Below are 22,715 nucleotides of genomic sequence, written 5' to 3' on the forward strand. Positions count from 1 at the left end.
ACACATGACAACGTTCTGACCATTCTCATCGAGGGGACAATTCACTCCAATGACCATTCCACTACGAAAAACCTGATCAAGACTCTTGGCGTTCAAATGTCCGTATCGACGGTGCCACAGTTCCATGGTTTTCGGTACACGACCGCACGTTAGCAATGATTCACTTGTGCCTCGATTAGTTTTCCAAAAATCTAGCTGGTATAACTTTCCAGCACGCATTCCAGATGCAACAACCTCAGATCGATGGTAAATTTTTACTTTTCCACCTTCGTACACAACACGCATACCTGCTTCATCTATACGCATAACGGAAAATAAATTGCAACGAAGTTCTGGCACAAACAAAACGTTTTGAACAGTGCATACACTATCTTTACCACCCACACGCAAAACAACTTTCACAGTGCCGGAATACTTGGCAGTAATCGATTCGCCATCCTTGGCAATAGCAATTTCTATCGGATCACTCAACGGCCTCAGGTCTTCTAGAAGTGATTTATCGTTCACAAGGTGATCGGAACATCCAAAGTCAATATACCATCGTATTCGACTGGACTCATTCCGTCGCTCATCTCCCCTGCTCACGCCGACAAAACACACACCACTTTCACCAGCCATATGAGCTTTCGATTTGGTATCTCCGCCAAATTTCTTCTTCTTCTTGAATGGACATTCTGATAGGATGTGACCTTCCTTCTTACACCCAAAACACTTAATCTTCGTCTTCCTCTGAGACTGCTTCGATCCGGCGAAAGCCGTTTCATCGTTCTTCAGAACACCCAAATCAGCACCTTTTCGCTTCGTCTCTTCATCAAGCAGCCTGCAATTAACAAATTCCAGAGATAATTTTTCCTCCGGCATCGTTTCCAGCGCCGTTACCACTGTCGAAAACGATGATCCGAGCGTTAAAAGAAGGTGGCAAACGACATCGAGTTCATCTAAATCAGCACCGGTCGAACGGTATTCCCGGACAAGTTTGTCAAACTGCAAGAAGTGCTCCTGCAAGGAACCACTTTCGAACCGCATAGTCAGCATCCTCCGCTTAAGGTGCATTCGACTGGCAATACTGCGTCGTTCGAAAACCCGCCGCAGTGCATCCCAAATATCTTTGGGATACAGCTTATCCTGGATATACTCGAGCTGTGAGTCATGGATTCGGGATACCAGGAGTGATTTACATTTCCGATCGAGTTTTGCTCGCTTCTCTCGCTCGACTTCCTTCTGTTTCTTCACATCCTGGCTATCACCCACCACCTCCTTCAAGGATTCCACCTCACTAGCTAGCGTTCTGACACACTCCTGAAGTTCGTGTTCCTCTAATAGGATTTCCATTCGGAATTTCCACGCGGAATAATTCGTGCCATCAAACAGTGGCAAAAACATCCTTTCCGACTTTTCTTCCATCGCGCAAACCACTTCGACCGATGATACTACGCGAAACGCACTGGGACCAAAACCTGAAATAGTTTCGGATGGTCACAAGAACACGGAACAAATCACGGATTTACGGAACTCAATAAAACGTGTCGATATGTATTCAGGGTTATCTTATAATACTAATGTTTACCTTATACATCTTAGGTAGTAAAAAAAAGAGCACAGAAGGTGCACACTGTGAGAAATTAAAATGAGGGCTACTCACTATCAGGGGTTGCAATTCTAACAGACTATAGTTTAATGACACAAATGTCGATTTACATTAGTTTACTGAAAGTTATAGAGGAGACTTCCAGTAAATTGCCATGGAAGTGGAAATGTTAGCTGGCGAAGTAGCTCTGGAAAGCAATGATTCATTTACTGCATTAATTGAGTATTCTACAATAACATTAAAAAAATGTGTTTTTGAGTCGGGATTGGTTTCGAAATTCTTGGTGAAAGAAATGCCTAGGAAATCAGAAAAAAAGGCTCAAAGTTTGCTTCAAATAAATTACAACATACTAAGAACTCCGTTTAAGATACCTTTAAAAATTCAAAGTAGAATATTTCTAAGCATAACCATAGAAGTTACCTCAGATATTCAACCATGAATTTCTTCAAAGATTCTTTAGCAATTTTTCTAGAAAATCGAAAGTATCCAATGATTTTACTATCGTTTTCTTAAAACTTCCACCAAGAAATTTTCCAACGATATCTTCAAAGAATTTTACCAGTTAAAATGACCAGGGAAAGCTCCGGAAAAAAAACAAGATTTTTTTCCAGGTGAAATTTTTTAATTTGTTTCCATATATTTCGGAAGGAGATCCCAAAATAACATCTGATGAAACTTGATTAAATTTTAAACTAACCTTTGATGAACTCTTAAGGCGAAGTAGCCCGTCATTCGTTTTGGAAGCAATGATGACTTTGCAGCGTGCAATTTCAAAGTGATAAATCTCATTCTTGATAGTTTATATTGACTTGAAAAAGTATCACTGTACGTGCCAATAGCGTTAGCGTTAGCGTTAGCGTAGTTACGGTATACTTCATAGATTGAAAGTATCACTGTACGTGCCAATATACATAAAGTATGCTGATACTTTTTCAGCTGTATCAGTGCAAAACCAACTGATTTTCTTTGATTCGAAATCGTGAGATGAATTAGCAACAATCATCAACGGCGCGTACAAATTTCAACGACGCCCTACTTCGCCTTAAGGAAGCATTAAAGGATTTAGTACATAAATTGCTGATATGTTTGGAATTACTAGAATATTTACTGTAGTATTAGCTGGTGAGGAACCTCAGATGAACTTATGAAAAAGCCATGAAGATCTTATTTGAAAAATACACGAGAAATTGGTTGGAAGTACTGCAGGAGTAATTTCGCATGAATTCTTGGACAAATCTTTAGAGAAATTTCTTAAGGAGCTTCTTGAAAAAACCCAGGTCAAATTTGAATAGGGATACCTGGAAGAGTAATGAATGTATTTCCTCGTATAATCCCTGCAGGGCTTTTAGTAGCAAGTCCCAGGGTGAATGTGGATGAATTTTTGATAGAATTCAAATAGACGTTTCTGAAAGAATAGCTGGAGAAACTGGCGTAGAAATTCTCGTGGATCTTCCTCAAACATCCCAAATAAATTTGTGGAGCAAATTATAAGGAAATTGCTATAATCATTCCTTGATACAACGCTGGAAGATTTTTTGAGAGACATGGTGGTAGAATCAATAGAGAAATTTGTGAAGAAGTATACCTGAAGAGATCTTTTAATAAATCACTAGAAGTATTGCTAAAGCTTTTCTTCGAGAAGTAAAATAAAATCCCTGAATAACCTAAGATAAAATCGCGTAAAAGTCTCTGAAAATCTCTCTGGAACCTTTTGAAGCAAGATTCACTGCAATCAAAATAAAGAAATAAGTGACTTTAAAGACCATTTTGCTCAAAATAGATATATTCAAGACCTTCCGTTTAAAATAGAGATTAAGCCTCTAAAATGAGATCTACTTGCATGTGTACAAACCATGTCACGAAGATGACGATTTTTTTTTTCAATAATAATTGAAATGAAATTTGGTTAGCTTAAGAATATGATCTGTAACATACCTTAAAAAAAACAGTTCCAGATACGGTTATGAGCCCCAAACGTTTAGGTATATTCGTCTGAATTACAATATCTAACCGAGTTATCGCGAATGAATTTGTCATAGGTATCTAGGCTACTCTAATCGCTAATACCATTGATCAAGAGAATCTACACATTACCGATCATGATCATGAAACTAAACTTTTATCTTCTTGTTAACGTGTTAATGAATTCATAATATTCAATTCATGATATTAATCGAAACTCTTACCACGATTTGTGGCCCCTATGAACACGGGCACGTTGCGAACCACTCACCCCAAGCTACGCTACTGAATGCGAGAAATCATATTGGCAGACGGATCCTCCACTCATAAGCAAGGATGGAAATCTAGTTATCATGACAAAACAAATGATGCATCGTGGTTGTTCTTTATCATGCGATCATAGCAACAACGATAAACCCTTAGTCGTCAAGCCATCACAACAAACTCCGCTCCGCGAAAAATGAATCGCTCGACCTGTGAGTTGACGATCAATGGACCGATGCACGAGTTCACTAATCTGACGTTTGAGCGGTGCCAAATTCACCGGTTACTATGGTCACATAAATAACACGGCACCGCTCAAACGTCAACGAGTGAACTCGTGCATTGGTCCATTGTTCGCGAATCAAAGTCATAATTTTGGAGGATTTTCTGATTTCATTCCACGATTTGTCTCCTAGCTTGTCGTTTTTAATCTGAAAGTCAATCGTGCATGGTATGTGAGAAAGATTATCCGTGAATTTTAAATTGATTCGCATTCATCGCAACATGTTACAATATCCGACAAACCCTTTGTCCTACGACAAACAGTTCATCGGATGCTCGATATATCTATGATTAGCGCGCGTCGTGAGGTGTTGAAATCATGTTGCAGCAAGAGCGACGGCCCTCTTGGACCATTCATATAACGTGTTATTTGTCGTTAGAGCTGATTTTTTTCCATCCTTGCTCATAAGTAAACTGGCGAAATGGTTAGTCAAAAAATTCCAGAGTGTGCCGAATCCCTTCTCCACTAGGTCAGTTAAAAAAACCCAAGAGTTCTCCCAGAAACTATTAGAGTCATATATAACATCGAGGATGACGAAACGATGATTTCTTTTGACGTAGCGGCTGTTTTCCCCTGTGTTCTAGTAAAGGATTCCTTAAATCTTCTTGAAGACTGGTTATCACCCCGAAGTACGCGTGTAAAGGAAAGGTTAGGACATACATGAGGTTGGCAAGATTGTGCATGGACGAGAACTACGAATCATCCCCTACACATCGAATCATTCGTTCCAACCTAAGATGGCAGCGTTCCACCACATGGTCCACATGATGCAGACTCTCCCTCAGCGAAGACGGAAATACTAAGGAACTGAAATATATTCTCGAGACTGGAGACTGGAATTAAACTCGTCCACCTTGTGTACCCTCGAAATCCATTTTTTATCGTTACAGGTTGTTCAATCCTCTCTACGTTAGACCGGCAGCAAATACGCAAAAACTTCACGCTGCTGACTGTTAACGTCACCCCCTACCCCTAATATCGACCAAACCGCGAGTTTTATGGTTCCCCAAAGAAATTAAGAACAACCCCCCACTATAAATAAGAAGCAAACATGAATTTGTCAAAATAAGTTCCAAAGAATTCGGCTCCGTAATGCCTGAAGGCGCATGAGCCTTTTAAATAAATGATTAAGTAAAAAAATCCTGAAAGGATCTTCAAAACATTGTTTTTGTTGTTTTTTAAGTATTTAGAAAAAAAAAATCCGGATGATCTGAGTCAATACTTTTGGAAACCAACCGGAAGAAAATGTTGACGAACTTTGGGAGGAATAGTTGCAACAAACAATCTAAACAATTATGTAGGGTTTTTGAGAGGGTCCTGGAAGGAATTCCGCAAATGTTTCTGAAGAATCCCCAAATAGTACATAACCTTAACAATGGGAATAAGTTGTTACCTGGTTGTGTTATATGTAATTTACAAAAAAAATCTTTTCATATAGGGTAGGTGTACCAGTTATGACCATAGTGATTCCCTATTTCGCCATACGTGATTACTTTAATGTCTTCAAATTTTGAAAATTTTTGTGTGCCGTAGCAGTTAGATTCAAGATATATCTTGATGTTAAAACATTCAAAAAGATTTAAAATATGAAAGTTATCTAAATTTCCCATATGGCCAAATAGGGAACCACTATGGACATAACTGGTACACTTTCCCTAAACATTGAATACAAAAATAGACTGAACGAAATCAATCATCGAAAAAAAAAATTCCGGATTCATTTTTACTCTGATGATGTTGTTGATAACGACAACATTAAGCTTTCATATCCCGCAGTAGATTTTATTTGATTTCTTTCAACAACAAAGCCAATAAACTATCTGTCGTTCAACCCCGTAACATCCGGAAAAAAATAATTAGAAAATGCTACGACTTTTTTTATTTACTTCGACTTATTTCAACCAACCCTGTATGCCAAGAAACATTGTCACTGCATTTACAGAAAATATTATTTTTATAATCCTGCATTACTCGCTATAATTACCCTGACTTGGTTGACTTCTTTCACTTTCGATCAATAACAGAGAACCATATCGCTAGCTACAATTTTATTTGAGATAACATATATTTTGCCTAAAAGAACATATAGGTTTAGAAAACATTTTTGATTGTTGTTGATAAAAGAAAAACAGAATCCGTAGCACAAAAATGATCCAGCTACGATAGCAACTTGTGCTATAAGACTTTTAAAACATTTAATCACATGCAATGCTGCAAAGTACCGGTATGCGTTTTTTTTTGTGTTAGTATTGGATTTTTCCTAGTTTCCAGTGCACAGTGGTCCAGGAATCCGTTTTACGCGGAAAGATGCATTTTGAGCTTTATAATGAAACATTAGACAAAAACGGTCTTCTACAAAGTTGTTTGTATTAGTTAAGCCCTTTGTTTGATGTTATTGAAAATTAGGGTGGACCACATTTTCATAGAAATTGTGTAATTAACTTTCTTATTTGTAGAAATTATATTATACATGCTTCAGCAAAGTTGTAGACCATTCATTTTCAAGCAACTTTGCCAAAAAAAGTTTTTTTGTATCTCTTGAATTGACCGATTTAGAGCTTTTTTCCTACGGTGACATAGGGTGGTCCGAACAAAACTGGTTTTCTGGCTCTAGAGTTTTCAATTCAAATTTCTCATCAAAGTAGTCTATGAAACACTTTTAGAGCTTTGAAAAATGCGTAATTTGGTGAGTGAAGAAACTCGCTATCTCCTTCCGTTTAGGAGTTATTGTTGTTTTTCTCTCAAAAACATGCCTACTTTGATTGTGAATATCTCTGATTGGGGCAAACATAAAAAATATCTTTTGACGCCATTCAAAAGACAAAATAAAATTGTATATTATATCAAAAAATTACAGATGTGTTATTTTTGTAACTCTAATAAAATGCCTTGAAAAACAAAGGATTTTAAGCAGAAAAACTTTAATAACTTTTGAACTAAAATAGATATCATCAATATTTTTGCATGAAAATTTGCGTTTTGTTAAGTTCTCAAAGTCGTTCATAGACCGCTTTGACGAGAAATCCGAAATAAGAAAGATAGGGCTCTAAAACTATTTTGAAGATTTTCATAGTATGTATTTTTTTTATTATTTTGCATTTTGGGCATGAAAATGAAATTTTAGACAAAAATGATCTTCTACAAAATTGTTTCTAAAAATGTAAGCTTACATACTGTGTCGTTTGAAACTAGGGTGGTCCACAATATAACACATATCATATAATCAACTTTTTTATTTGCAAAAATACTGGTATATGCTCTTCAGCAAAGCGGTAGAACTTGAAATTTTGATCAACTTTGCCAAAAAAAGTTTTTCTGTAGCTCAAAATTTGACCAATCTAGAGCATTTTTTCCTAATCATCGCAGGGTGGTCCAACAAAAATAAGTTTTTCAACTCTAGTTTTTTTAATATTATTTTCTCGTCAAAGTCGTCTATGAACGACTTTTAGAACTTAACAAAACGCAAATTTTCATGCAAAAAGATTGTTGATATCTATTTTAGTTCAAAAGTTATTAAAGTTTTTGTGATAAAAAATAATTGATTTTCAAGACGTTTTATTCGAGTTACAAAAATAACACATCTGCAATTTTTTGATATAATATACAATTTTATTTTGTCTTTTGAATGCCGTCAAAAGATATTTTTTATGTTTGCCCCAATCAGAGATATTCACAATCAAAGTAGGCATGTTTTTGAGAGAAAAACAACAATAACTCCTAAACGGAAGGAGATAGCGAGTTTCTTCACTCACCAAATTACGCATTTTTCAAAGCTCTAAAAGTGTTTCATAGACTACTTTGATGATAAATGTGAATTGAAAACTCTAGAGCCAGAAAACCAGTTTTGTTCGGACCACCCTATGTCACCGTAGGAAAAAAGCTCTAAATCGGTCAATTTAAGAGATACAAAAAAACTTTTTTTGGCAAAGTTGCTTGAAATTGAATGGTCTATAACTTTGCTGAAGCATGTATAATATAATTTCTACTAATAAGAAAGTTAGTTACACAATTTCTATGAAAATGTGGTCCACCCTAATTTTCAATAAAACCAAACAAAGGGCTCAACTGATACAAACAACTTTGTAGAAGACCGTTTTTGTCTAATGTTTCATTCTAAAGCTCAAAATGTATCTTTCCGCGTAAAACTGATTCCTGGACCATAGTGCAGTGGTTCAGTAGTATTTTTGTTGTGTGAACGATTTTTCTCTAAAATGTGATGATTTTGTTTCTCTGTACTCACAGCTACATCGGTAAGGCACGTTTAAATTTCGCCTCCGTTGTTGGTGGGCCCTTTGTATGGGGTAGGTCTTATTTACTATGAAGGGGTTCAGTTCTTATTTGTACTTGTGAAAAATCTCCTATGATTGATCTGATTGACACAGCACGTTCTCTACTTGCATCACAAATGCAACCTGTTGTGGCTACACATACACTCAATTGTTAGAAAAAGTAGAGCTTGGCATTGAATGTTCTGCAGTAAAAATATATCACTTAACAAACGAAGCACATCAGAAACATAAAAATAAACTTCGAAATTATTTGTTCATTGTGTGAAAACGATATACAAAGATTGAAACTATAGCTACGCAAATACAAAGTGAAATATTGGGATATTTTTGATTATACCATGTGGGAAAAAATAAGCAAATTCACATAAAGATTTAAAATTCCTAATTTCTTGCTGGTGTACTAAATGGATGCTGCTTTTGTGTAGCTTGAACGATTAATCGTATTCATTTTATAATATTTACAGAAAAGAATTATTTGTCTCGAGGAGAACGAAATGATTCATCATTTTTCCATTCAGTTTTCCGTCAATTTCAATTTATTTGATGTGCATCATTTTTAAGAACATTTTGAAAGGTCAGAAACTATGGATATACAATCTGGTTTAAAACACAAACATGCTGCTATTATATTTAATCACATTTGAAACATTATATTCAAACATCTACAAACATAATATAAACCATGTTTGTGCTTTGTTGAATGGTTATAAAATTATTACGAAATTATAATATATGATAATGAAAAACTAAGGACTTGATTAGCTACGTATGCCAAAATTAGGCAAAAAACTTTGATTACCCTGGAAAATGCAAGTATTGTTTCATTGAAACAACAATCTGTGATGCGAAGAAAGTTGTTTGTGCGGTTTGTTCAATTTTCCCAATTTCTTCGCCATGCTTCAATGTTCACTTAATTTTAATCAATAGACTCTGGCAAACATACTGGTGAAGTTAACAACAGACAGGGATCTATATATTTGCTCATGCATGCAAAATTTCCAATTGGATATAACAAGAAGTTATCTAGTTGTGTCCATTACATGGATTATCGTAAAATATGTTTAGATAAAAAGTACATCCAACACCGAACGTCAAACAACAAATGGTAACAGTAACGTTATCAAACAGAGTATAAATCAAAACACCATCTGCAAGAGAGAACGGTTGAGCATTTTCGAAAAGAAGGTGGTAAAAATCCTTCAATTCATTTCATTCTCTCCCGTACTGCCAGGACTAGTGCTGCCTGCAGCTGGAATCGCCTTCATAAGAACATTCCCGTTTGGTTTTACTTCGAGTTGGAACAAACTCTCATCTTTGATATTGTTTAGTACGTCTTCGGTCAATAGCACGTTGACTCCGTTTGGACCGTTGATCAGCAGGTTCGGTCTTGGAGGAAGCGACGATGAGGAAATCGGAGACGATGGCGATGGAACCGACGTGTGGACGTCGCTTGTTGTTACGCTGGAATATTTGTTTCCACCTGCTGGACCGTTAACTGCATTTTTCAAGGCACGTTGGTAGTTGGAGGCCCACGGATTACTGTTTTCTGTTGAGTGAGAACATTGCACAGCATCGAGGAATCCTGGTATATTCTGCAGGTTATGCGTTAATTCCGATATGGTATTGGAGTGTAGATAAACGGCACGGTAGGTACTTCCCTCGAAACATACGTATAATGTCAATCGTGGTGTGATGGGCCTGAAATAAATTATAAGTTATTCGAGAAATACTCAAGTGAGCCAAGAAGAATTTCTTACTTTGAATGAAGTATGTTGAACATACGTATACCATCGGCTAATCCACAGATTTTGCACAAATCATCCTTAGACATTCTGAAAAAATAATCAATTATACAGTTATACTTAGGATAGGCGTTGATAAAAAGTATAAAAAATGGTTAAAAGTAAAAAGAATTCTTATAGTTGAAATTGAGGTGTATACATAAAAATGTGAATTGGCCAGTCACATATATAATATGATATATAATCGCGTGAGCTAAAACTGAATTAGCAAAAAATGAAAAACAAGTGAGTGTTCAAGTGTCCTTAACGCAGGTGTATAATTTTGGGGTTGGACAATCCGGCGGCCATCTTGGATTTCGACGCCATCTTGGTTTTTAGCAGTTGAATGATTTTTTACCATCTCTGCACTCATCATTTTGAATTATGAGGCCTGCTTTAAAAAACAATCAGATTCTTTCTTTCTTATCTTATCTCAGCTGTTCAACTGATTGTTCATTTCTATTAATGGTTTTAGACCAAATAAATGAAAGAAATATGATGTTTTTCAACTTGAAGATATGCAGAAGTATCATTCAGGTAGCAAATAAGCGATAATCAATCCTATTTGATAATTTGTTTTTAAAGCTAGTTAAGCTGAGTGGCTGGATCTGTTCTAGTAGGAGAAAACTTATTCTACTACTTAAACCAAGTTGGCGTCGAAATCCAAGATGGCCGACAGATTTTTTCACTCAAAACAGTACTCCTATTCTTCATCTGAATCGAATAAAATACCAACGATTGAAAACTTATTTTTTTGTTGTACAAAAAAAATGTTTGCATTGATTGCACTCGCCATATACGTCAAAATCGTGGAACATGATTTAGAAAATCGTTCATTTCATAGGGTAAATACCATTGCTCACCTAGTTTTTGTAGCTTATCTTACGCAATTTTTCCTCAGCTTTCTGATGGTGATTTCAGAATGCAATTTTTTTGTTTAACTTCAAACGAAAGCTATATCATATCTCTATATGATGTCATTAAGTTTGCTATGTGTTCCATGAGGAACATGAGACATATAACGTGAAGATTTTCCCAAGATTTATCAAAAAATGGGCTTTTTCGCAAACTGTTTAGCCAGCTGGCGTACGAGGAGTCCACCAATTTAAGAAAACCGAATGGATCACCCTTAAGTTTTATCGAAAACTAGCGATCAGTGACATAAAATTGGAATTCTAAAGATGGGTGCCGATGGCGGCATGGTTTCAGCGAGAATTGCTCAGAAACGGATTTTCCGTGTAAAAATGCTATCTTTGTCGCATGGATATCGTCAAGGATAACATCAACAACATTTAAATGAAGCCATCTCACATTATTTTCATTAGTTGAAATAATTCTCCATATAAAAAACGCAAGACCCTGAGAGCGGCTATTGGTTCAGCAGGTATTTTGGTGTGTTCCAATTACCACTCACGCCAAAAAAATTTAACAATAGTTGAAAAAAATGTCGATTTTAGAAGAAGGCTTTCTTCTAATGTAGATATGGTTTGGTTTGAAATAACAAACTTCAAAATATGCATCTTTTTTAGCGTCGTGAAATCTGTATACCGTGAGCGGAAATAGGAACACTTAGTCGCAGTAACAAATGCAAATTAAATATTTTGTGTATGAAAGTTAATTATATTTTGCCGTTGATTCCCTATACTTGTAGCTACATCCCTATATAAATATTGATGGAATGGTGTTTGTATGTCACTAAATGGCTTACGCAACAGGTCAACGGATTTGAATTATTCTTTCCGCGTTTTGTTCGTCTAGGGTTCCGACGTGTTTGTATGTATAGAAATCTAAGGACATTCACCTAGAAAGTCGGAAAAACTAGATTGAAGGGAACTGCCATTTTGTATGAGACGGTCTATAGAGTTTCTATGGAATAGAATAATCTACTTGATGGCAAGACAAAGTTTGCCGGGAACACTAATTGTGACATAAAAATAGTATTGATTCAATAGTTATTTAATAATTTGAACACATAACTTCCCTTAAATGAGCAGAATCTGGTGCACTGATGGTGGTTTGGCTACGAAACACTAAAACAAGAAATTTAACGATAAATTTCACAGCATTTTTCACTTCAATAAAAACAAATCTGCTTGTTCTTAATGTGTAAACTACAAAAAAATGACTTGTTTTGTATGTAAAAACAAGAATACCTACTTATCAAATGATCTACAAGTGCAATTGATCATCTAAGTCAGATATAAAAAAGTATATTCGATCTTAAGGAAAATTAGTCTTTCCCTTAAATCATCGACGGATTTTTTTTTCTGGAAGGTTGGTTTGGTTTTTTTTTCTTAGATGATATTTTGGAGAAATTAGGGCTGGTTGCGACTGATCGTCTTGAAAATAAGAACTTAAGAGATCTTTTGGCTGAGAAAAAACAAGTTATAGGAAGAACAATAATAGGTATACCAAAAAACAGGAAGCACGACATTAGAGTTTGATTCCTTATTTTAACAATATTGAAGAATATTGCTTATGCCTCAAACAATATTGAAGAATATTTCTTATTCTTCGTGACACTACGACACTTATATTATTGTAGATTTCTTCCACATTTTCTTCTTCTTTCTGGCATTATGTCCCCACTGGGACAGAGCCTGCTTCTCAGCTACAGCTCAGTTATTAACTGAGAGCTTACTGTGCCAATGACCATTTTTGTGGCAGGTACGAAGATACTCTATGCCCTCAGCTTGGTCTTGCTGAATAGCTGCGCGTTTACCGCTACGGCTATCTGGGCCCCTATTTCTTCCACATATTACTCCGAAGATCATTACAGGAGTTTTTTTTGTTATGCTTGTCAACTTTCTAAGTATTTTTTCCTAGATACTTTCCGATACTCTCAAGAATATAATCTGGATTATTTCTAAGGATAAATGAATGAATTTTTTAAAATTTTTCGAAGAACATCCGTGAGGAATTTTGAAAGAAAATTCTAGAGTAGTCTCTGAAAAAAGCTTGGACCCTCCATGAAAGTCTTTCTATGATTTTCATTATAAATTGCTAATAAAACTAAAAAATACATTTGAATCTTTGAATAATGTCCTATAAGAATTTTAAAGCCATTCTTTGTATAAATTCAGACAGAATCCCTGAAGAAATTTATGTTTGAAGCAATGTCTGTCATATTTTCATAAAAAGGTTGGGGTAATGCCGAGAGAAATTTCTGGAGAAACTTAATTAGATAAACAACTACCGAAAAGCTAAACATCACATATAATTTGCATTTGGATTAGATGGACAAATTGATGTGAAGATTTGCGAAAAAGTTAGTTAGTCTTCTCAGTGAGAATCGAACTCACGACTCCCCGATCTCTAGTTGGGGCGCGTTACCACTACGCCATGAGAGGACTCATGAACGCAGAAGATAGTAATGAGATAGATTTCATCGAATCATGCCTGAAGGAGCAATGCATGAAAGTAAGCGTGGATGAATTTTCAAAAGAACCCGCAATAAAGGAGAAATCGGTGTACGAATTATGGTAGGGTTTCTTGAAAAAAAAAACCAACAAATATTTTTGCTGAATAAGAGTTGAAAAATCACTCACAAGCTAACTTCAGTGGAAAAAACTGTTATTAAGCTACAAATGTTTTGTAATTACGACAATTTTACACCAGAAGGGTGTTGCTTGGGATGTCAAAACGATTTTTTTTTACTCTGGAATAAACGTTTGTGGAAGAAATCCTGTATAATCTGTGGGAAATATCCTAAAAGAACAATTGAAGAAATCAATGTAGAATTGGTAAAAAAACTTCGAGAGGAAATCCTGGGACGATTGTAAGGGTTTTTTGAGAGTAATCTCTGTAAAAATTACTATAGGTAGCGTTGGAGTGCTCTAAGACTTTCTGCACCAAATTTTGAAGAATTTCCTCTCCTCTAAGCACCCCTTGAAAAATCGCAGGTGCATCCCTGGAAAAATGTCATTAAGAACTTGTCGAATAATTTCGTAATAGTCTATGAAGGTGTCTCTGGAACCTCTAGAATTTTTCATCAGTAACCACAGCAAGCACATAAAGGCAAATAAGTGACTTAAGATAGGGGAACCTGGTCCAATTCGGACCCTGTTCTAAATCGGACCATCAAGCATTTCTCAATACTGGCGTTACTGTAAATACCGTGGGTACAGTTTTCCTGCTCACCGTTTGGCTTAGATCTAACACAATAAATTTGACGCCTTTCAGTTATCACGTTTGCTTTTTATATTAGTTTATTGTTTTGAAGTGCTCATGTGTAATGTCGGTTGGCGTTATTTCCAAGCTTCTATAAGCGACAATAATTCTCCAATATCTCTGTGCTATTTTATAATCGAATCACCCTAGCCTAAGCTTTCATCTGACCATATGGTTTTGATATGTCTATGCACCGTTTGTGCTCAACGAGTTTGAAAATCTCAAAATGTGTGTTGGTCCAATCCGGACCTTTTGATATGGTTCAATACGGACCTCTTGATTTTCAACGTGTACTCAGTCTATTCTAAGAGCTCCACCCCGTGAAAATCTTCCCGACTCGATCGAAAATCACAGAAGTTGTAATATTGATTAATAGTGCCTTTGTTTCTGTTGCGGTCAAGAAAATAGCTTTGCAAAAAATCTAAGAAATGAGGTAGATTACCAAAAACTAAAGGAATCAATAAATCAGCTACTTGAAAAGCATCCCCATCAATACCACAGCCAAGCTTTATCCAAAATAGTTTGGCAATACGCTATAAAAAAACGTTTACGAGTACTATATAAGAACAATACAGTCAACTGTCCCTTATCCGATTTACTGTGTTTTTGTTCACAAGCTCGTAGGAAAGCGCAGTCCCTTCAATATAGTGTACATTAATCCATAAATATAAGTAGGTAATTCTCAAAATTGAATTTCCGAGACTTCGAGTCTGTTTGTTGTCTGTTTCAGTTTCCCATACAGTTCACCTTTTCAACCCGATATTTCATAGCAAAGTTTCAATGTGTGGAAAATTTTACAATATTCAACTTCAAAATTACAAAATTTTGTAAAAATAAATAAAAAAAAGCTCTAAAATTTGAAAATATGTGTACTTCATCTCGATAGCTCCCATACACGATAGTCTGTTCAAAATCGAGTCAGGAAGAGTTGACTGTACCCAATTTTGAACAAATTTCCGATATATTTTTTAATGAAATTCATATTTCACTTGAGCTTCTTCTGACTCGAATTAGTTTGAAATTTCTAACACATTGAGTTTATTTATTATGCTTGCGCTTGCAGAAAAAGTTCAATAAGCTTCAATACCAAACAAATCTGAGTTATATTTTGTTACTAACATTGCAAATAACGATGAAATATAGGGTGGTCCGAATTAGAACATGGGGGGTCCGAATTGGAACAGGGTTGGTCCAACTCGGACCTTTTAGAGAAGTTGGTTCAAACATGTCTAGCCATGTCCTGGTAAGAGCTATCACAAAACTCTCTGAGAGGAAAATGTGCGCGCTGAATTGCGCTTTCACGAAAACATAAACCTTTTCATGCCGTTCATCGTGCTGAAAAGATATGGCCAAAAAACTGTTACTAGGTCCGAATTGGACCATGTTCCCCTACCATTTTGATTAAAATAAAGACTTTTTAAAAAAGTGACCAAGACTCTAAAGAGATACCTGCTAACATAAAAAATGTACTGATTTTTCTCACGTATTGTAATTTCTGCTTTTTCCCTACAAAGTTTATTATGTTTGACGAAAAAACAAAAACAAACATTGTAAAAAAATTAAATGTGCCGTATTTGCCCTGATTCCAAAAATTATCAAAATTTAAGAAAATTTCAGAATTTTCCCATAATGCTATCTGTATATGATGGTAATAAGTAATTATTAATAATTATTTCCAATTTATTCGAAATATTCCATAATACGCGGAATTAGGGTCTTATTGGTACTGTACGGTACTCATTTAAGTTTCATACACTCACACAGCAGACACCTTGGACTTGATAATAAGTTTCTTAAAAGCCAATTATCTGCGTTGTGAAGAACCTGTTAAAAATTCCGCCAGCAACTCTCCGCAAATTTTGTCAGATATTCGTTAAGAATCTTCGCAGTCATATATCAGTTGGAAATCTCACCAGAAATCCTGTTGATTTGAGTGTGTAGAACTTGAACTTGTCTTCAATTCTGTCAATAATCGCCAAGAAATTTCTCGAAGAACTTGCCAAGAAGGTGGGAAAATCTAGCAAGCATTAAGCCGCAAATATGCCAAAAATTACCTCAAGGAACGTTCTTAGTTTAATTCTTAAGTTCATGTTGAATAAAATTAGAATAGGAGTGCATGAAGTACACCTTAACATTGAAAGTGTTTATTGGTATTTGTGTAGTTAAAATAAACAAAATGAGTTACATTTCAAAGATATTTTCAATACCATGAATCTGTAGCCCAGGAATATATTTTCTCTCTTACGAAACAAAAGCTAGGTGAGAGATTCCTGACATTTATTCATCAATCAAGAAAAAATCAATCAAGAAAAATCCTTGTCCTCAATAGCTTCGCGGACTTCCTAAGCAGTCCTAGGGGCTCCCTAGGAGCCCTCGGAACTCCGGTTGGGAAGCCCTGGTCTGGCTGCTTACCAATGCCCTTGCTTTGGCTAATGGTCGAAGTTAGCGATCGAATGTTGAAATCAAACTGAGTGACTGCATTTAGTTAACTCGGTAAGCCTTGTATTGGTTCCTGGCCTCCTTTCATTTCTGACAATGAATTTTCTGACGAATTCATTCGCTTTGAATCAGCTATGAGGTAAAACAGCTGGAGTAAGATCATCAACGGTATCAACGTGAAATCATAATTTTAGAAATACTTAACTACAGAAGCATTGAATTCAACTGCCCTTTTTATGACCTCATCAGAGGTAAGATGATACCATAGTCTCGATATATAGGGCTTTGTATAATTATGCCGATGGTACAAATCTCCCAAATGGTAGGGGGCCTTCTGAAACCTGATACCAGTGGGGAACGAAATGATCAATTTAGAATTGAACAAATTTCATTCGTATATAATGTAGCTAAATAAATAAATAAATAAAAACTGGATGTAAAACGATTTATCAGTAATCCATGTAAAAAGGAAGTATATACAAGATTTTATCGACCACCAAAACCTACCTCAACAGATCCGAGCCTGAAAATTGCGAAAAGGTTTTCGCATACGCGCCTAACCGATGATAGCTCAACCACTGAGCTAACGCTGCCGGATTAGAATCCTTGGAGATGTTTGGCACACAGTCATCCAAATCGATACTGGCCTGCGGTGGCGACAGCACATTCTGATCCATCAGTTTACACAGTCCGTTGGTTGAAGATACGTTCCCGATTGCTATCGGGTTGCTACTAACGGCAGCTGCTACAGCTGCGGCCATTACTGCTTGCTTGTTTGCCGTATTGACTGGACCATTGCAGAACGAGGACATTATGTTCTCGAACTTGTTCATATGAACAGGTGAGCTTGGTGCTCCCAGAAGTGGAGATATATTGCGTTTGATGCTGAAAGTAGATTTTTACTTTGAAACAAACATGTTAGTTAATACTTATGATATCACACTTACTGCTCTGGACTAAATCCGCCAACTAGCGGTGTTATCATCGATTCCGTCGTGATGTCAGTCAAAATCGTGCACTCGCAACTGCGTTGGTACTTATCTTGCTCAGCAACTGGCCGCTTCAGGATCTTCTCACGATCCTGTTTGTGCTTTCGATCAGCTCCTTTCAGTTTAAAAACCTTAGAATGAAAATCATACCATGGTGTAAGCAAAAATTAAATTGACGCTCTTCAACTAGAGGCCGAGAGCTTCCCATCATTGAAATAGAATTAACCTTAATCTGACAGGCTGCAGCGTGCAGTGGTCGCACGGTATTATCCGTTCCAATAGAACTGTTTCCACCGTCATTCAGCGAGCTGTCTAAGAAGGTTTCCACTTGTATGCGAAATGGAACACCTTTTTCGCCTCCATGTTTCTTCGGTGTGAACTCAGTTGATATACAGTTCACCTTGATGTACACACCGACCTCTTTCATGGGGTCCCAGTAAACTTCAATCGTGTTCAGAAGACTGCTCGTATTTGGTTGCACCTGAATCAATCCATACGAAAGGGGAATATCAACCTAAAAAAGAATACTCATTCAAATCCACTGCACGGTCAGCGAAAGTCTAAAAGCTAATCTCACATCTAAAATTCTTTCCCCGGGCCGGGAAGCCTGCCATAGTTGCATCTGTTCGCGTTCCATGTACTGTAGACGTCTTTCATGGAAGCATATCTTGATGACACTTTTCAGTATCTTTCCCCGGAATGGCGATAGATCACCTAGCTTTTTCAGCTTAATCTCATAGCTTTGACCCTGATTAAGATAGGTGAGAGATTCTTCGTTGTTCTTGGTGGCAATAGATGTGGCCGCTGCCAAAACGTACTGGAATCTGCCGAATGAATTAAATGCACTGTTGAGGCTTGATTTTGATTTGATACTTGTAAATGAGTATATATTTACCTATTGTCATCGTGGAATGATTCCGATCGTTGTAGATTATCGTTTGGCTGAGCGAGATTTCCTAAAAAAAATATATATCAAAATGCATTATGCAATTTGGACCTGATTGAAATGTTAAGTTTTTAAACACAATCAGAAAGATGTAGATAATGGATAGTAAAACGTTAGAAATGCGCATGTGAGTGGGACTTCCCCCAAGTAACCACTAGAGGAAATGCTGGAGTTATCTTTGAGGCAATTTAAGAAGGAATTACTAAAGGGGTCCTAAAAAGACTACTTAAAAAATCCCTGAAAGAATTGAGAGAAATTTCTGGGAGAAGGAATAACTGAATAGCTGGAGAAGAATTTCTGGCAAATTCCCTGTGGCTCCCTGTTAAATTCTTCTGGAAAAATCTGTGGAAGGAATTTCTTGAGGAACTTCAGGTGAAATTCCTGGATAGAACCCTAGAGGAACTTTCATGTGATGCTCTGCTGGAGGAGATCTTGGAAGATCAGGCAGGAATGCTTGGAGGAATTCTAAAGAAAATTCTGGAGAAATGTCCGAGAGAATAACCTGAAATCTTGAAGGTTTCAATAGAAAAAATCCAGGAGTATTATTTGGAAAACTTCTCAGTTACAAATTTGAAAGAATCTCGGGGGAATTCCAGGAGATATTCCTTGGAGGAATTTCTGTTGAAATCCTAGGAACAATTACTGCACAAATTCCTGGGGGAATTTAACCTGCATTCTCTACAAAATTATAGCTTCTAACCGTGTCGTTTGATTAAGAATGCCATCAATGCACTAAAAATGCTACTGAAAAAGATGATAGGGATGATAGAGAACATTAAAAAAAGACAGTGAAAAAACTTAGAGTGCACTTACTCACCTGTACTATCATATCGGCTGCCATGTATGAAGTTCTGCAACCCACTCATATTGCCCAAGTTTCCCGACCCATTGCCAGTCATTCCCGGCACGACTGCCTGATCATTACCGACCGATGCAGACTGCCCTCCATTGTTGCTATTGTTGTTGTTCAAGCTTTGCTGTTGATCACCTTGGCTGTGATGTTGCTGTTGTTGTTGAGGTTGCTGTAGTTGTTGAGCTTGTAGCTGTTCGGAGTTTTGCAAGGGATGTTGGTGATGATTTTGATGATGCGGGGGATGCTGAGAATGTTGTTGTTGTTGGGGGTGCTGCTGTTGTTGCTGTTGCTGTGAGCTTGGCCCTTGAATGGTTTTTGTACTTTTTATCACTTCATGGCCAAGCTTTTGTGGTGGAGAAGGTAATTCTTGCTTGAAGACTGGAAAGTTCAGCAGTGAGTCACTGTTTACGATGAAATAAAAAAGAAAGAATATATACAGTATGAACATACCTATTCTAACAAACTTAATTTGAAGCAGTTTCAATGATCTTTTGTATTCGGATTTCTATTTCAAACTTAAACCTGACTGTGTGTTTCTATATTTTGTTGTAAATTGTTTATTGGCACTGAATGTATTTGAATGAGATACAGTTGCAGTTTAAATGCGATAAAAGTTACACTGTGATGTGATAAAGGTAAGAACGTCGGGCGTGCCAATAACAAATTCTTTAGACATCAGTTACTTGTTACCGGAGTAAATTTATGAAACGTGATTCCATCGAAAATGATTTTTTTTCTCTTGAATTTCACATACGATACAGCATACATTCATGTTGTTCGAATAGATATGTGTCACACTGCAAATAACATTGGAAAAATATGTTTGCTACATTTTTATTGAACGATGATTGCCTTGGGTTCAATGAAGCAGATTTCTAAACGTTTATGTAACAGAAAATTCAACATATCAACCAACCAAAGTTGGAAAACAGTCAAAAATTACGATGGATAGAAGACACCAATCGTGCCATGAATATTATTATTTGATTGTAATTTTGACTTTGGAAAGAGAAAAAAGTTTGAGTGATTTTTTTACAATTGTTCTTGAAAAGGTGCACAAGTTTATTACACTACGGAACACGTTTTTTTCTCAAGCACCGAAATACCGCTATTTACTAATTTAAGGGTTGCGGAGTCCATTGCCGTTTTCAGAAATATCATGGCACGTCTAGTTTTCGAGATATTGACTGTTGAAAATGCAAAATTTAACTGTTTCAGCCAACTTGCATGCAAGTTTGCCAGCTTGTACAGCAATTTATTCGGTTAATTTGTCACAGAATTCAAGCTTCATGCATAAAACAATCGTTATCAACAAAGTTCATAACATGTTCAATGGTAAAATGTTATTTTTTGGTCGTTAAGAAAGGTATTGTATTCTGCCATATAAGAGAAGCGAAGAATTTTATATGAAGACTACAAGCATGTTGAAAAAAAAAACGATTTAAACTAAATTTTATTGTGAAATTTCAACTAAATTGTGTCTAGATTGAAATTTCAAGTCCTATTTAGCATGTTTGATAGAGTATATCACAAAAACAAATGATAAATCATACTTAAAATGTCATGTAAACATCAATAAAACCAGTGTTTTATGCAACTTTGGCGACCTGCAGTTAAAATTGTGACGTGCTGGAACATTTCTGAGAACGGCATCAGATTCAGCGACCCAAAATCTACTAGAGACACATAATTTGATCCTTGAGACACGCAAAAATGTCATTTTTGTTACGCTGTGTTACCGTTTTGATTCATATTACGGAAACTTAAGGCCTTACTGAAGTATAACTCATCAAAAAGCATATACAACAAATCATTCTGTATGATTTCTTAGCGTTATCGAACCTTCAAAACACTTAACATTCCAATAATTAATGGTGAGTGGAGAATTTGATTCATCAACATGAACCATTTTTAATAAATGGAAATGTGTGGACTTCAATGATTCTTATTCTGAACGCTTCCTTATGGTTGTATGACATTTGCCAGAAACCCGCTTTCCAGAAAGTCGTTTGCCAGAATGGATCATTTGCCAGAAAACCATTTGCCAGAATGGACCATTCCCCAGAAAGACACAGAAACAAAACTTCATTACTATGCTATGCATAGTCTTTGTGTATGTCTCCTGCTGTTTAGACGTGTGTTTATCGTGCGGTCGATTTAAATCTTTTTTTGCTTGTAAATATTCAATAGTATAATTCGTGAAAGCTAATAAGCTGAAAGCCGTTACATACATGAAATAGTTTTGATCGTGATTTCGTGAAACACTTGATGATAAACTCTGCAAAATAGTGAACAACACTCTTCAACTGGGCTTATTGTTCCCGTCTGTATCGCTCATCTCACCGTCATATTGGATTGCCACAATGGTATGCAAGAAGTGCTTACAACCGATCAACTGTACCACCGACTTTTTCACTGTCTGCGAAGGAATTTGCATGCAAGCATTTCATGGTGTAGAAGCAATAATTTGATACGCTAGAGTACCGATGCATGGTCAAAATCGGTATCATTCAATCAGCATAGTGGCCGAGCTTGATTAAGAGGCGCGCTTTTGAGAGTTTAATGGTGACAAACTGTTTTTTTTTTTCCAAAAGGTATAAATAGTGGTTACTTTTTCTAAAGAGGCTCTATGCAAAATGGTAAAGAATGATAATTGTATAAAAAACGACTACTTCATTATTTCTCAATAGTAATGGAGTAGAACGACAAGCACTAAACAAAGGACACGGGTATACCACAAAAGATCACAGAAAACTGGTCGCAGTGGTTCATCACGAGCAGAAACAGAATCATCTTCCAGAAACAATATTGTGTCATCTCAATTTTCAATAATTAGAACAAAACCCAAAGAAAGACTGGTAACAATAAAAATGCCTGCAAAGAGGATTTAAGTTAAATAAAAAATGCAAAAATTGGAATATAGAGAGTCACTGACAGTCCCAACAAAAATGTGTATTGAAAATGAGTCGATCATGGAATGTTAATCATGACGTTTATCTAATTTGTAATCTTCATTCCTAAACATCAGTCTTCATAACCGACTTGTTTCGTACAGCAACCTAACTGAATATGAAAAAAAACATTCTGTGAGTTTTTAGGTTTTCACCGTGAATCATGGCCTCCCACGTGGCAGTCCTCCAAGGAATTTCTA

The 22,715-nt window shown here is 36.3% G+C and overlaps 1 protein-coding gene across 6 annotated transcripts in view; it reads right to left on the reverse strand.

The window, feature by feature from the left end:
- Window positions 1–8,262: 8,262 nt before the first annotated feature.
- LOC5572295 (transcription factor CP2) overlaps window positions 8,263–22,715 on the reverse strand; it is a 93,123-nt gene continuing 78,670 nt past the window's right edge. For 5 of the 6 annotated variants that reach the window (XM_021843029.1, XM_021843030.1, XM_021843032.1 and 2 more), the window contains 8 exons: window positions 19,529–19,965; window positions 18,661–18,721; window positions 18,343–18,610; window positions 17,992–18,279; window positions 17,724–17,896; window positions 17,284–17,661; window positions 10,144–10,218; window positions 8,263–10,084 (listed from right to left, as the gene is read on the reverse strand). In XM_021843029.1, coding sequence (XP_021698721.1) covers window positions 9,586–10,084; window positions 10,144–10,218; window positions 17,284–17,661; window positions 17,724–17,896; window positions 17,992–18,279; window positions 18,343–18,610; window positions 18,661–18,721; window positions 19,529–19,965 — 2,179 coding nt within the window. In that variant the 3' untranslated portion in view covers window positions 8,263–9,585. The remainder of the gene's footprint in view (window positions 10,085–10,143; window positions 10,219–17,283; window positions 17,662–17,723; window positions 17,897–17,991; window positions 18,280–18,342; window positions 18,611–18,660; window positions 18,722–19,528; window positions 19,966–22,715) is intronic. The other variant, XM_001653931.2, reaches the window with a different exon arrangement.

Source organism: Aedes aegypti, chromosome 2 (assembly GCF_002204515.2).
Source record: "Aedes aegypti strain LVP_AGWG chromosome 2, AaegL5.0 Primary Assembly, whole genome shotgun sequence".
Lineage (NCBI taxonomy): Eukaryota > Metazoa > Arthropoda > Insecta > Diptera > Culicidae > Aedes > Aedes aegypti.